This window comes from Jatropha curcas, chromosome 4 (genome assembly GCF_041381405.1).
Source record: "Jatropha curcas cultivar XTBG-Jc1 chromosome 4, XTBG_Jcur_1.0, whole genome shotgun sequence".
Taxonomy (NCBI): domain Eukaryota; kingdom Viridiplantae; phylum Streptophyta; class Magnoliopsida; order Malpighiales; family Euphorbiaceae; genus Jatropha; species Jatropha curcas.
The window spans coordinates 5,286,278-5,303,060 of record NC_143154.1 but is presented as its reverse complement, the minus strand read 5'-3'; the positions used below and the strand labels follow the sequence as shown (position 1 = coordinate 5,303,060).

General features: G+C 28.5%; 1 protein-coding gene across 1 annotated transcript; it reads left to right on the top strand.

The window, feature by feature from the left end:
- Positions 1 to 10,322: 10,322 nt before the first annotated feature.
- On the top strand, positions 10,323 to 16,156 carry MAN7 (Glycosyl hydrolase superfamily protein). Its single transcript, XM_012237341.4, has 5 exons — positions 10,323 to 10,822; positions 10,905 to 11,099; positions 11,312 to 11,434; positions 14,899 to 15,101; positions 15,279 to 16,156. The coding sequence occupies exons 1-5, from the start codon at positions 10,496 to 10,498 to the stop codon at positions 15,733 to 15,735; spliced, it is 1,305 nt and encodes a 434-aa protein (XP_012092731.1). The 5' UTR covers positions 10,323 to 10,495; the 3' UTR covers positions 15,736 to 16,156.
- The last annotated feature ends 627 nt before the right edge of the window (positions 16,157 to 16,783 follow it).

The following is a 16,783-nucleotide window of genomic DNA, read 5'->3' as shown; positions in this document are numbered from 1 at the left end:
GATTAGGCATGTGCACACAAAATACAATTTATTATTATTATTTTTTTTTATACTGAAACTACTTCAAATGAACTCTACTTTTGGTTCTAGTGTCTAGTGGTTTCATAATTTGGAGTAAAATTTTGTCATGAATGTATTTGCCAGTGATTTAATGTTGAGCCGTTTGACAGGTTGATGCAGCTCTTGATTTATGCCACACACAAAACATAGGGAGAATGATCAAAGCTCACTTTCCACATTCCCAGGTCAAATAATTTTCTTTTGATGCACTTAGTGGCAAAGGGAATAATTTAGCAGCAAATGTGGAGTTAAAGTGAATTTTGGTTATTGCTTGGGAATGGCACCCGATGTTTAATTTGCTTTCAAGCATTATATGCTAGGATATTTTGTCTTACACTTGTCTCTTTTGAATTATCTTGTAGTTTATTGTGGTTTCACTGAAAGAAGGCATGTTCAACAATGCCAATGTCCTCTTTCGGACGAAATTTGTAGATGGTGTTTCAACTGTCCAGAGGACTGTTGCTGCTAAGCAGAACAAGTGATTGCTGCCACATTATCAGGTTTTATTACTGTGTTACTTTGATGGAATTTTATTATTTCGATTCACATGTTTTGAATTAATGTCCAGTAATGCCTGGTTAGTCCATCTGTTATTAATGTACCGTCACTAGTCGTAACACAGTTACTTAACCCAGTTCCAAATTTTTGTATTTTGTCTTTAATTTGACATCCCTCAGTTTACCATTCCTATCACTTTCCTGCTTTCTTTTTCCCTATTCTGTTTGTCATTTTAGAAGACTTATCTTCTTTTCCAACTTTATGTTTTTCACTATTATGAAAGCATTAATAATATATATTTACAGAACTGAGGATGGAGGAAATACTTGAATAGCTTTGCTATTTTTGAGACTTGTCAGATTATGTAGGAATAATTAATGAGGAATAGTTAGATGCAGATTATTGCTCTGTATAACAAATAATTAATGAGGAATAATTTGTTATACAGAGCAATAATTTGCATCTAACTATTCCGCATTAATTATTCCTACATAATCTGACAAGTCTCAAAAATAGCAAAGCCATTCAAGTATTTCCTCCATCCTCAGTTCTGTAAATATATATTAATGCTTTCATAATAGTGAAAAGCATAAAGTTGGAAAAGAAGATAAGTCTTCTAAAATGACAAACAAAATAGGGAAAAAGAAAGCTAGGAATGGTAAACTGAGGAATGTCAAATTAAAGACAAAATACAACAATTTGCGACCGATTTGCGACAAACTTTTTCTGCAACTAATTTGCGACAGCATTTCCACATGAAAACACGACCAAATTTTGCGACCGACGGAAAAAATCGGTCGCAAAATATTTTGCGACAAGAATTTTTGCGACCGACGTGTTTTGGTCGCAGATAGGTCGCTAATTGAATTTAGCGACCGATTTTTTGGCATTTTGCGACCGATTTGTCGGTCGCAAAATGCCGTTTTTTTTTAGTGATTAATGTAAATATAACGATTAATTAATAAAACAGCAATGTGTATACATACACATTTCAGCTTAATTAATGTTCTCATTTATTTAAAATTCATTATAACTACAATATCACATAATAAAAACATGTTTCAACATATATATATAGATACATAGATATAAGAATAAAATATTATATATATCTTTAAAATTAAAATTTTCAACTATTCATCATCCTACACATATGTTCATTTTATTTAAAAATGAATTTTAAAAGTAAAAATTTTAAAATTTTAAAAGACTTAATTATGTATATTCTATTTGAAAATTTGTTATAAAAAATATTTTTTTTCCTTTTTTATCTCTCTCTAAATAAAATATTTTAAATTATAATAAAAATAGAATCAAATATATAAAAATTAAATTTATAAAATCAAATATAAAATTTTCAAATGTCTCATTATCATGTATACTTATTAAAAAATAATATTGTTCATATTGTTTTTCTTTTAAAAGAAAATATCATGTGTGATATTAAATATCCAACAACATAACATCTTTGAGAAAATAAATTTATTTTGGTATTAAAAATTCTTAAATTATTTTTTCATGATTTTTCCTTATATAATAATTTAGTTTATATAAATGTTAAAAGAAAAGTTAGGAACATATTCCGCCATATTGCAATACAACAAATAACTACATGGAGTATAGAAATTAAAGTTTAAACAAATATTCATGGATACCATTAAAGATAAATATGATTGTTGATTAATTTAGTAATTAATTCGTAGTGAAATTGAGAAATGATTGAATGTAATCGAAATATAATGGAATGTAAACTTTTTAAATCAATTAACAAAAAATTATTAAAAAAAAGTCAATTGATTAATATTTTAATATCATAATTTATCAATTATTAAGAGCTCATGTTATTTAATAAACTCAAATTATTATCAATTATTCAAAAAGATATTTAGGATTTTTAAAAGTTTATTAAGGTTATTATAGGTAATCTCATTATTCCCCCTCATTTCCACTTTTATATATAGTATAGATAGTAATAGTAATTTTTTTATAACATGAGTTGCATGTTGACTATACTTATTGTATGCTCATTTTTTTAAATTCGTTTAATATTTTTATTTATATAAATATTAAAATATAAATTCTTATTTAGATTGTAATAAATATAATGGTTAAATTATATTACACTTTATATATATATAATAAATATTTTTTTATTATATATCTTGTACCGTAATATCTCATTGAAAAAAAATGATATATTTTTTTCTGCCTTTAAAATATAATGCAATTTAAATATGAAATATGTTATTTATATTATCTTTAATATACTGATTCATATAGCTCTACTTATATGTTAGTTGCTTTCATTTTTTTTAAGGAAAAATCAAATTGATTTATAAAAATCAGCATATAACTTTTATCATACGTTTTATAATTAACTTACATGTTTCGTTAATGACTTTCACAACAATTTTTTTTAGTAAATAAATATATTTTAACAATATAATAAAAATCCAATTTAATAATTCAAATTAAATTTTTATAAATAATAATAATTTTTATTTTTATTTTTTTAGCCAATCAAAATAATGAAATCATTTTAAAAAATCATTAACAAAATTATACTGCTTAATGGACACTACAAGAAATTCAATTATTACTGACAGAAAATTCCGTCAGTAAAATATAAAAATTTGTTGATAATTGGATTTGCCGACAAAATATAAAAACCTGTCGGTAGTCTTTAATCGTAGCTAATCCATTGGTAAAAATAAAAAATAAGCGCAAATATTTAGCACTCTTAATTGCCAATGGAATTTAAATATGTCGGTAATTCATCACGAATTACCAATGAAATACGTTCCGTCAGTAAATTCATCGGTAATTGCCAAATTTCTTGTACTAAGAAAAAAATAGGATTTGAATTGAATAAGATATCAATATAACTAATCAAATTCAAAATGTTTAAAAATAATAAATTTTTTATTTATTTTTTGGCCAACCAAATTAGAGTGCAACTTGTAATTAAAGAAATCTAATTATATTCTTTTCAAATAAAAATTTGAATTATCTAGATATATTTATTTAAAATAGATTAGAAAAAGAAAAATACCTCATATTTATATATTTATTTAAAATAATAATATTGAAGATACATTATAATAATAGTAAATAAAAATAAAAAATAAATTATTAAAAAATATTACATTTATTATTAATGATTTATATAATAATATAATCCAATAAAAATAAACAGTATAATAAGATAACGAGAGTAAAAATTTTAAATTTTGAAATGCTTCATTATCTATATGTACTTCCTCATTAAAAAAAAAAAAAAAATCCAAACAAATTATAGAAAAATTACATATATTTTTAGGTTAGAATTTTTTAATTGACCATGATTAAGGATATTTTTAAATTTCATAGGGACAATATCGAAAATTTCATTATTCTCCCTTCATTTTCACTTGTATAAAATATAGTATAGTATAAATAGACGAGTGTGACATTACCTTTTTATCCTTAATTTATAGAGGAGAGAGAATGAGGTGATGAACTTAAAATTTAAAACTATTACTATATCTCTTGTACGGTTTGACTAAAAATCCAAGAAATCATTAATATTTTTAGTTTATTGGTCTAACAAACTGAACTTTTTTATTAGTTGATTTTGCAAGGGATTGCCAACACAATTTTCAAATAATAGGATACATTTACAAATGTACCTCTCAGTGAAAACGTTCATTTTTTACGTTACTATAATTTTAGGCGCCTATTTAATAACTCCCTTGGTTCCTTAATAAGTGTCCATTTTGCCAAAACACAAGAATTAAGAAAATGATAGAAGTCATTAATATGGTTAACACTTTACTAAAATGTCCTTCTAATAATGATAAATTTAATTTAATTTATTGCTAAAGCTTAATGTTACTTTAATTTCATAAATGGATAATTAAATTGAAATTTTTTTTTTTGGCCAAATAGACACTTATTAAGGAACGAGAGAGTGTTGGTCTCGTCCTTGTACCCTACTGGGTAATAAAATGTTAAGTGATGGATTGACTCATAACCTCTTCCATACAATTAAGAAACATTTGTTTTTTAAAAGGCACTTAGATATATAAATAAATGAAAAATATTCTTCTTTATTTTTAGTATCGGCCGTTGATATAAAAGACGTGTCAAAATGTAAACCATATTAAGGTAAACTTTCCACTTTTTTTTTTCCCCTTTTCCCCAATAATATTCCTCCACTTGCTAAGCTACCAACATTCTCTTATCAGGTTCCAACCCCTTGTTGGTAATTAAATCTTGCTAACTAATTATTATTATGGATGAAAATTCCAAATGGGTTATTATTATAACACATAAAAAATTCTTTCTGCTTTTGATGCTTTAAGAACTAATATTGCATTATCATGATTTCTTCATATATGGAACCCCACTTGTTTGCCATGCTTATTTATATCATTAAACTGTCATGATTTATGGGAAGGCATGACCCTTGTATAAAATGAAAAGATGCCATAGTGTTTGAAATAAAGCAAAAAAAAATGCATATTTAGACCCTTATTTTTGTTGAGTTTTATTTATTACTTCCTTAAATTTTTATTTGTTGATATTGAGACTCAAAAAAAAAAAAAAAAAGAATGATTAGTAATACTCTCGTTTCATTTATATTAGTTTTTCTTGAACGTGGGTTGTATATTGTTTATACTCATTGATTTTTACTCGTTACAAATAATGTAATTTAATTTATATAGTGTACAATTTTCTATTAATTTATGTAAATGTCTTTTTAAGTCTCTATTAATTTATTTTTCAAATATTAACAAATGAGCATCTTATTTTGTTTCACTTTAAGTGCCCATCTAGAATCTTGAGAGTATATTAATATTTTTTTACCCATATTTATTAGGTGTAATTTATTGGTTTTGTAGTAAAATTAATTGGGGAACTTTTAATTTTAAGAAAATCAATTTAAACATTATATTATGTATTTTTAGAAAATAAATATATTTCAATAATTTTCTTAATTCTCGTGAAAATATGAAATGTTTCCATTATAGTGGAATTACAGTGAAACAGAGGTAATATAATCTACTCCTTCAGTCTCAAAATATAAGTCGTTTAAGATTTTTGTACAAGAATTAAGAAAACAGTTAATTTTGCTAAATTATAATAAACTCAAGGATAATTTGATCAAATTATCTTTTATCTCAAAACCAATAGTTGCTTGTGAAGTATTTATTATATTTAGTGTAAACAAGAGCAACATTGAAAAAATATTATTTATTACTTCTTGAAATACACAAAACGACTTATATTTTAGGACAAAACAACAAATCAAAAATGGCTTATATTTGGGTACAAAGGGAGTAAATGGGATCATGTTGTTATCTAAATACCGCTACATGTAATGTGCAAATTAAATTACAGATATGACTATGAATTTGTTCATAGGAAAAAAAAGAGATTAATTTATAAGTTTATTGGCCCTACTTATACTAGCTCAATTTAAATTACCAACAGGTTAAATAGAAGTGAACTGCATTTCTAAGTCCAATTTGAATATGAAAAACTATATCAAAAAGGAGTTTTCTAAGAAATTGTATTAATTTTATTTATAATATTTCATTCGTCCAAAAAGATAGTCCACTTTCTATTTTTATACAAATTAAGAAATAACAATTATTATGATTAAAAAATAATTTTATTCATATAACTTTTTTATTATGCAAATCTTAAATAAAACATGAGTAATTATTATATTGAAATAATAAAAACAAGAATGAATAATGTTATTGAAAATGAGATAAAATTTAATAAGAGTATAGTAGACAATTTAAGGATTAATTATAATGTAAAAAAGCAAACTATACTACATTTTGAGACAAACCAAAAATGAAAGATAAATTACCTTTTTGGGAGGGAGGAAAAAATTAAGGACAGTCAAATTGTATTAATCCATCTATATAAATATATAATTCCTAAGGCTTAAATGCTTATTTGGCAACATGTTAGAATATGGAAGTGATGGCATAACATTTTATTTTTTAATTATAATTAATATGTTTTATATTTAAATAAAAATTAAAATGTTGTTTATTAAATAATGGAGTTACAATTCAAGTAATAAGATTTCATTATAATTAATATACAATAAATATAAAGTTTTTTATTAAATAGTTTTTATTCTATAAATTTAATGGAGTTATAATAAAGTCATAGTTAATAAAAATTAATTAAATAATATAATTAGATTAACAAATAGAATTAAAATATTAATTTCAATTCAATAAAATTTATTTCCTTAAAATAAATATTCTTATACTTCATTTGATTTGAATATATGAGAATTTCAAAGAAAAAAAAAACTAAACATATCACTTGAATAACAATAATTTGCTTACAATAATTAATTGTGCTAATTAATATTTCAGTTCAATATTTGAGAATTTAAAAAAGAAACTATAATTTTACCTTCATCATTTAATCAGAACTACATAAGCAAATTATTTACATTAAAGCAACACAAATATAAATTTAAATAATTTTCTTGAAAGTTTCATTCAATTTAATTAAAAAAAATAGAAAATAATATAATCCACGCATTGTGCAGGTTCAGAACTAGTATATATATATATATATATATATATATATATAAAGCAAACATGTTTTTCCAAGAGAGTGCCAAGTGAATTTCTAAAATATATTAGTGCCATGTAGGATTAAAATAGTTAGATTATACCATATAGGATTTCAAAATGTTTTAAAAATTTATAATTATGGTATATTAATTGCTTTGATTTTCTGTTGATTGAAATTAATTTGTAAATAAATGCAAAAATATAAATGTCAAGACATAATAATCAATAATATGAAAAATAAAAATTATTTTGAAACGACCCGGAAAATCTTTTCCAAAATCTTTTCATTTAAGAATTTAATTGTGAATTTCAACCAATGAAATTCAGCGGACAATGTTTATTTATTGCTTTACCAGACCCGTAAACCAATTTGAATTTTTTCAAAACCAAGTGAAAAATCCGTAAACCAAGCAAAATTGACCCAGATCACTGAATTGGACCAAACCGCTTCCAATCGAACTGCAATGACCCAGAAAACTCTAGAAACCCGTTTTTTTTCTCCTTTCTCTTCTTCTTCTTCCCTCTCCAACGAAGGTAGGCACGTGACCCCCCTATCTTCCTGTTTCGGCCACCGTTCGATGAGAGCGAGGTGGCGATCGACTTACCTCGTGCCACTGGTCAAGTTTCCAGCCTTCTCTCATGCAGAAAGAGGCACTAACAGCATGAAATGAGACCGAGATGCTTCATCGGTTGCCACTCCAATTTCTAGCGATATCTCGCCATTTCGTTGATCTCAGACTCCGGGGATGGTCCGAATCGACTCTTAGTCATCTCCTGAACATTTCCCTCCATTAACTTCAAAAATGGGGCCAGTATGGTGTAGGTGCCATTGAAGGCGGTGGTGGAGCAACTGTCAAGCTCGATTCTGACCAATCGGCTCGCCAAATGCACAAACGGAGGATGGATTTGAGTTCCTCACGAATTTTTGAGTAGAGGGATGTAAGCGCCGCTCAAATCCAGCAGAGGCCGGTTTTCCGGCCACTGTTCATGGCGGTTCGACGACCACGAGTCTCTGGCGAGGCCTCAAGAGATAGAATGATCTTCTCTTCGCGCGGATCGTGGAATCATAGTCCGATTTTCAATTGGTATGCTCTAAGACTTAGTTCGTCATTTTTGTTAAAAATTTCAAACTTAAATTTATTGGTTAATATAGTTAATTTCGAACAAATAAGTAACAGAAGGACTTTGAAATATTAGGTTTTGAAGTTTGTGAAAATATTTGGAGTTGTTAGAAGAATTCGAACTTGAGATTCAGTTGTTAGAAATTGTGATTATATTAGATAATTGACAACGTGGGTTAACTAGAATTGATTATTGTTGTGAATTAAAATTTAGAAAGTTTAGTTTTATATGACTATGATATTGAGCCTTATTACCTCTAAGTGTAAATCATGAAGCAATAACAAGTACTTAGTTATCTTTATTAACTTGTGATTTAGTTGTTAGTTAAAGAATGTATTAACCTATGGTACGATTGTGGATGAGTTGATCTTGGATGCTTTTGGTGCAATGATGGGATGATGTTAGTAAATTGTTGATAATTAAAAGGAATGAACTATTAGCCAATTGATTTCTTGATATGCTTTCATTTAATTGTAATATTTAATTATTTGTGTTCTGACATTGCTATGCCTTGTTCGTGTGTATTTGGGATGAAGTGGGTCACCAAGGGTTTGTGAGGACGGTACTGAAAATGATGAGAATAAGAAATTTGACCGTCGGTCAGGTATGGGGAGATCGGTGCCCCCGTATGCACCTAATGATATGATATGGATGATATGGAAAACTATATGGTGGTCTCCTATTGGTATAGAAAAGAAAAGAGAGAATGAAAAAGCAATGAGAGGGCTGGTCAAGTGAGGATTAGACTGGTCAGCCATATATGAGGGATCGGCTCCCTGGTACACACGTCATGAGAAGATGGGCCATATGGGAGGACGGCTCATCGGGGGTTTCGGTGACGCCATAGACCAATTTTCACGTGATGTGATTGTGTGAAGTTGTTAATAATTGTGAGTGCTGTTGTTATGCCATTTGTGTGATTGTCAGCGTGATCATATAACTAGTTGAATGACTAGATTGATATCATGTGAATGCATGTATTATGTAATAATTATTTTTCCTTATAAAACTCACATTTCTTGGTTAACTTTTCAAGAAGTAAATTTCTTTTTATTCCGGTTTAAGTTCTGTTTCTTCACTGTAGAGCTACAAAGAAATTTTCCTAGTTTCAGTGGTTATTTTGCTATATAGCTATATGTACAAGAACCTATTTATACCTGTCTATTAGAGAACTCCACTGTTGTAGGATTTATATACTTCTAGTTGTGTATTAATATAGGTGAAATAATTTTATGAACCCATATTATAAATGTAACATATTACAAATTGAGCCTGATCTATAAAATGCATAAAATGTTAAATATGAGGCCGAAATATAATATAATTATGAAGTTTACTGCTTATGGCAATATGGGCTGAATTGTAGAAATTTATATTAAAATAGTTGAATTTTAGTGATTCAGGCTTACCACAGGCCTCGAGGGCCTTAAACTTATCTAGGCCTTAGTACCGGTTCGGCCCATAAAAACAAGTTGTGACATATTTGATTAAATAAATGATTAGATAAATAATTAGCACAAAAAAAATTTCTCTATTAAATGAAATGTCCATTTCAAAATCATAAATTTTTATTTGAATATTTAAATAAATAGAATTAAATAGAATATTTTATTTTGTAACGTTATTATAATATATTTTTAAAAATAGTTCAATATCATTATTACAATTTACAAAATATTTAACTATATTTATTAGATTAAATTTGAACATTGCAAATCTCAACATTATTAATCTATAAATTAATTAAGTAAATATTAAAAATATTTTAATAAAAAGTGAGATAAAATTTAAATTAAATATTAAAAATTAATATTTATTGTGGATAACACAAGTATGTAGCCAGCTGTTCTATACACCAAGCATCTCACACGTGTGGCTTCTCCTAAAGATTTTAGAAGTTGTTGACGTGACTCAAACCATGATGGCCACGTGCCCCATAGTTACGACATAGCTACATTTCATTATTAGGATACTAACAGTAAAAAGAAAATCACATGTGAAACTACAAAAAGAGATTAGAATGGTCTGATTTTCAGGGCTCCAATTTACCCTGCAGACACTTTTGTCTGTTTTGTTTCTCCCTCTAGACAGTTACTGTAGCTTTCACATAATTCCAGTTATAAGAAGACAATCTTCTCTTTTACATATTTTATACAGCAACTCTCTTCTCTCCATTATCCTAAGATTCCTTCTTCTTCAATTATTCAGAGAAAGAAAAAGAGATGAGGCATTTTGCTTTGGCTTGTTTGCTAGTAATTTTGATCTACCAGCAGGGAAATTTTCATATCCATGTTAAAGCAGGAGACAGTTTTATTAGAACTAGAGGAACCCATTTCTTCTTGAATGGTAATCCTTACTATGCAAATGGGTTCAATGCCTACTGGTTGATGTATATAGCTTCTGATCCATCTCAAAGGTATAAAGTTTCTTCTGCTTTTCACGAAGCAGCTAGCCATGGCCTCTCTGTGGCTAGAACTTGGGCTTTCAGTGATGGAGGCTATAGGCCTCTTCAGTACTCGCCTGGCTCCTATAATGAACAAATGTTTAAGGTCTCTTTTCAACCCTATTTGTCCTTTCTCTTTTATTTTTCTTTTCTTATTCAGAGTTTGTTTTTTTTCTTTTGGTTTGAAGGGACTGGATTTTGTTATAGCTGAAGCTAGAAAATATGGAATCAAACTCATATTAAGCTTGGCTAATAACTATGAGAGCTTTGGAGGGAAGAAGCAGTATGTAAATTGGGCTAAAAATGAAGGGCTATACCTTTCTTCTGATGATGATTTCTTTAGACATCCTGTTGTTAAGAATTACTTCAAGAACCACATAAAGGTATAACTCTTCTTCTTCCTCAGGTTCAAGATTCATTCTGTTTATACATAGATTTTTATTGTTTTGTTCTTCTTTCTCTTTTTTTTTTTTTTTCATAAATCTTATGAAGGCAATTTCTTGGATTTCTTCTAATTTTGTGCTCTGTATCTTAGCAATTCTGATTTTTTTTAGATAAATAAAGTAATATATTTATGTATTTATTTATTTTGCAGACTGTTCTTAACAGATATAACAGCTTTACTGGAATTCATTACAAAGATGATCCAACAATCATGGCTTGGGAGCTGATGAATGAGCCTAGATGTACATCTGATCCTTCTGGAAGGACTATTCAGGTTTCTTTCTTTCTTATTTGTTTGTTTGTTTGTTTATTATCTTTCATCTCTTTTGTATTATTTTTTATTATTAAAGTCCATGCCAAAACCACCCAATTTAAGAAGTTCAAATCTTTAGGTGAGGATATTATTTTTCTAACAATTATGTAAATAAGTTTTAATATCTATATGTACTATAATAATAATAGTTTAGCAAATTTCTTTATTATTAAATGGAATTTGAAAATAAATATTTAAGTTGGGTTCAACACTATTTTATTATGACCAAAAAATCGAATCAAACCAAAAACAATTACTTATGTTATTTAAGTCGGTTTGATTTGATTATTTCTATTCAACTTCGGTCAAAAATAATTTGTAATCTAAATTGGAAAATTGAAATAACTAAATGAAATTAATTTTGAAAAAATGCCATTAATTTAATTTTGGCTATTTCTGATTCAAACCAGACCCAATTTGCTTATGCTCATCCTTACTGTGAAGGAGGAAGTCAAATCTTTTTAACCTGATTAAAAAGTAAATAAGCTATGATTATATATAATTTTTCATGAAATAATAAAATCATTTAAACTTTTGTAGGGCTATGATGAAGTTTCTGCATAGATATATAAAGTTAATGTGCAATTTTCCATATGGACCTAATTTTGTTGGTCCACTTGCTCCTCTGCAATAAATATTGGAGCAACTTTTGCAGCTCTTTTGCTTTTTAGCCCCACCTCCATGTGGGCAAGGACGTTTCAATAAAAGCAAAGGTTGGCTATTTCTTTTTAAATAAAAGAAATTAATTATTCACTTCAATGAAAATGTCTGGTTTTAGGTATGGCCGGTTCAATGAACCGCCGGTTTTGGTTCATTGAACCGTCGATTCGAGATATTTAAAATTTTAAATCGGAATTGACTCTTGAACCTCCGGTTCCGGTTCGGTTTCGATTCCGGCACGGTTCAGCACGATTCCGGCGAACCGATGGTACAAATTACGGTTTCGATTCGGTTTCGGTAGGCATGGCCACCGGTTCAGTTCTAATCGAAATCGAACCAAAACTGAACCGTACTGTAGACGAACCAAAATCGGACCGAAATCGGTGGTTCAAAATTTTGAACCGGAACCGGCAGTTCAAAGGCCGATTAAGGTTCATGTGAATGTTAAAAAATGAACCTGAACCGGTCCGGAACCGGCGGTTAACCGGCGGTTTCGGTCCGGTTCGAACCGGATTCACAAACAAAATTATTTGGTGCAATAATACTTAATTTATAAAAAGTAGTGAAAAAAAACATCATCATTTCGCTTATTTGGTAAAAAAAATGTTTAGTAGTGAAAAAAAGCATCATCATTTCACTTAATTAGCCGTTTGAACTTTTTTTTTAACAAATACCTATTTTTTTCTTTTTACAAATGAACAATACAATTTACACAAGGTTCAAAGTTCAAACGGCTAGTTTGAGCCTTTGAGGTGACATTTAATTTTTTTATTTTTGATAAATAAATTTTATTCATTTTTAATCATTTATTTATTTATTTATTATAATTTACTAAATTATCCAAAAATATAATTGTTTTTTTCTGTTATAAGGGAATTATGGATAAAAAATATAATTATGTAAATTGTATAGTTTAGTAATTGTAAAAAAACAATTATATTTTTGGATAATTTAGTAAATTATAATAAATAAATAAATAATTGATTAAAAATGAATAAAATTTACTTACCAAAAATAAAAAAATTAAATGTCACCTCAAAGGCTCAAACTAGCCGTTTGAACTTTGAACCTTGTGTAAATTGTATAGTTCATTTGTAAAAAGAAAAAAATAGGTATTTGTAAAAAAAAAAAGTTCAAACGACTAATTAAGTGAAATGATGATGCTTTTTTTCACTACTAAACCTTTTTTTTTTACCAAATAAGTGAAATGATGATGTTTTTTTTCACTATTTTTTATAAATTAAGTATTATTGCAATAAATAATTTTGTTTGTGAATTCGGTTCGAACCGGACCGAAACCGCCGGTTCAGGTTCATTTTTTAACATTCACATGAACTTTAACCAGCCCTTGAACCGCCAGTTCCGGTTCAAAATTTTGAACCGCCGATTTTGGTTCGTTTACAGTACGGTTCGGTTCCGGTTAGAACCGAACCGGTGGCCATGCCTATTTGGTTCCATGAAAATGAAACTAAAATTTAGAAAATAAATATTATAAATTTTAAGCTTTTTTTTAAATATAATATTAGACATTTGGCTTCAAATCATAAGGAAGAAAAATACTATTTCGTCCCTAAAATTTGACCTAATTTACTGTTTTGTTCCTCTATTTCGGTAAATTCTGTAAGATATTTATGAGGTATTGTTGTTAGAGAATAAGATGTTCCTGATGTTCTTGAGAATAAAATTGAATTATTAAAATACCCCTTATGACTAAAAACCTCCATGGCCACCTTGATTTTCATCAACCAAATATAAAACTGAGTTCAGCTGAGTTCTGCAGTTCCTCCAATTTGCATGATTTAAGTAGAAAAACACTAAAGACATAGAGCTCTTAAAATCAGAGGTGGCCTCTTCCGCCTCTTCTCTTGGTCTCTCTTTCTCTTCTGCTTCTTCTTCTTCTTAGTTCTCTCATTTCCTCTTCTTCTGGTTCAACGATGCTAATATTCGAAAATCAAGTCCTATGTAAAGGAAAAACAAACGCACAAACTAAAATCTCAAGAACATTCAGGATAATAATACCAAATCCGATAATAGCTCAGAAAAGGCTATAAATAACAAAGACGATAATGAGAAAAGGGCTTTTCTTTTAAGATTTGAATCTGAGAGAAAAGTTAGAAAAGATTAGGCGGATAAGATTTTAGGACTTTTCTAACTTTGCAGGGCATTTTAGTCTTTCTATATTCTATTAAAGTTGAAAATCACTCAACATAGCCGGAAGGAGCAATTTGTTAGACGAAGCCAAACTACAAGGACTAGTTGTAAGATTTCCGAAAATAAAGGATGAGATAGTAAATTAGGTCAAATCTCAAGGACTAAATTGTATTTTTAAACTAAAATAGTATTATGACTTGTTGATCTAACAAGAAATTCTAATGAAAAATTGAAAAATATTGATAGATCTTCAAAGTGCTTGATTAGACAAATTTTTTGAATTTTTTATACATGTGATTTTTATCCATTAACTAGTTACTCATGACAAGTACAGAGAATTTGCATCACTAAATCTAACGGAAGAACATGCCCCACTAGTAACCTAAAAAAAAAAAAATGAAGAGTATCATCTATTTAATACATTCTCCACAAATTGCACATCTATCCAAATAAAAACAAATCAATTGTAAAAAAAAACTAAACTAAATACTTCACATGAAATAGAGAGATTACAAATTATAATCTTTCCTATTTCTTTTTGCAAGGATTCATTTCTCTTTTGCATATATTAATCTCATATTTAATAATATTTATTCTTGGATTTTTATGGCAAGGCTTGGATAATGGAAATGGCTCAGTTTGTAAAATCAATAGACAGAAATCATTTGCTTGAAGCTGGCTTAGAGGGATTTTATGGACATTCAACACCACAAAGGAAGACTCTCAACCCTGGTCTTGAAATTGGAACAGACTTCATTGCTAATAACCGCATTCCAGCCATTGATTTTGCCACACTTCACTCTTATCCTGATCAATGGTAACAAATTATCATCCTTTATTATTAGTAGGGATATAACTGAACCAAGCCGTGTTTGAGTTACCCGATTCTCGACTCGAGAATAACTCAATGAGTTCTACCAGCTCGGCTTATTTACAGTCCTAAATTCACTTGTAAAACTAGAGATAATTAATTTATATTTTTTATGTTAAACAGGTTATCCAGCTCTAACAATCAATACCAACTTAGTTTCTTGAACAACTGGCTGAATGCCCATATCCAAGATTCACAGTACATTTTAAGAAAACCAATCCTCATTACAGAATTTGGCAAATCTTGGAAAGATCCTGGTTTCAGTACATACGAAAGAGATGAAATGTTTAGCACTGTATATTACAAAATATATTCATCTGCTAAAAGAGGAGGGGCAGCAGCTGGCGGCCTTTTTTGGCAACTTCTGACAGAGGGAATGGATAACTTTCGAGATGGTTATGAGATAATTTTGGGTGAAAATTCATCGACTGCAAATGTTATTGCTCAACAGTCGCATAAGCTGTATCAAATCCGTAAGATTTTCGAGAGAATGAGGAATGTGCAGAGGTGGAAGAGGGCGAGAGCAGCTAGGAGGCGTCAGTGGCAGCACGGAAACAGGGGAAGGCGTATTGGAAATTGAAATTTTGAGTGTAGGAGTGAATGGTGTGTTTATGGTAAGAGTAATTTGGTTTAGTTATTTGAGGTTTTGAGATATTGTGTCTCTCTTAGAGATGATTGTTGTTCATCCAGGAGGGTTGGTTTAATTAGGTTATTAGAGTGTGTTGGATGGAGTAAATACCCGCTTAAAAGTGATTTATTCCTTAGTGAGTCGACCTGGCGTAAGCATAGTTCAATGGATTAGAAATATCTGATTGGGTAATATTAAAGAAAGAATGTTATGAGTCTCTTAAGTGGTTTTAGATTTATAGGTTAAGTGAAATGCAGTTGGAAAATTGAGATGGGGTATGGGATTTTCAAATATGTTTGTATTCTTTGTAATTTGAGGAAATTCAACTACCTAAGAGGGAAGCCTTTTGGAAGAAAAATATTAATTTTAAATATGAATTATGTTTTTAAAATTAATTAAAATAATTCATCCATTCATTGTGAATGGAAAAAACTAAGTTCAGAGGGTTGCCTCCTATAATGGTGGTTTACCAAAAAATAATTCATCTATTAAATAGTTTTTTTTGTTAATTTTCTATTAAATTGAAATAAAATATTAATTTTACTCATTCTACTTTTGATGCTTAAGGATGAATATTTCATTCTCATGATTTCTTCATGCTCCTTCATGGAACCTTGAAACTGTCATGATTTATGGGCAAGCATGGCCTTGTAACATGAAAAGATGCCACTGGTTAAGGTGTTTGTGGATGGATTTGGTTTGGTTTAAATAGAATAATTGAATCAAACTTAAATTGGTTTAGATACAATAATTGAATCAAACTTCAAGCGATGATTTGAAAAAAATTAAAATCAAATTAAATTATCAAAAATTTAAAATCAAACCAAGCTTTTAGCGGCGGTTTGATTTGGTTTAATTCGAATTGACGGTTTAGAAAAAGATAAACGTTATATGCGAAAAAGCAATATGTAATTCTTTAGAACTTCAAACTTCTTAATGCAATTTGTATAAAATCTTTCATTGCTTACAGTTGAAACTCTTCGTCTCTTTCATTGTATAA

Coding starts and splice junctions, on each gene's coding strand:
- MAN7 (XM_012237341.4), top strand. CDS start 10,496: ATGAGGCATTTTGCTTTGGCTTGTTTGCTAGTAATTTTGATCTACCAG. Junction 10,823..10,904: donor ATAATGAACAAATGTTTAAG/GTCTCTTTTCAA, acceptor TTTGGTTTGAAG/GGACTGGATTTTGTTATAGC. Junction 15,102..15,278: donor CACTCTTATCCTGATCAATG/GTAACAAATTAT, acceptor TATGTTAAACAG/GTTATCCAGCTCTAACAATC.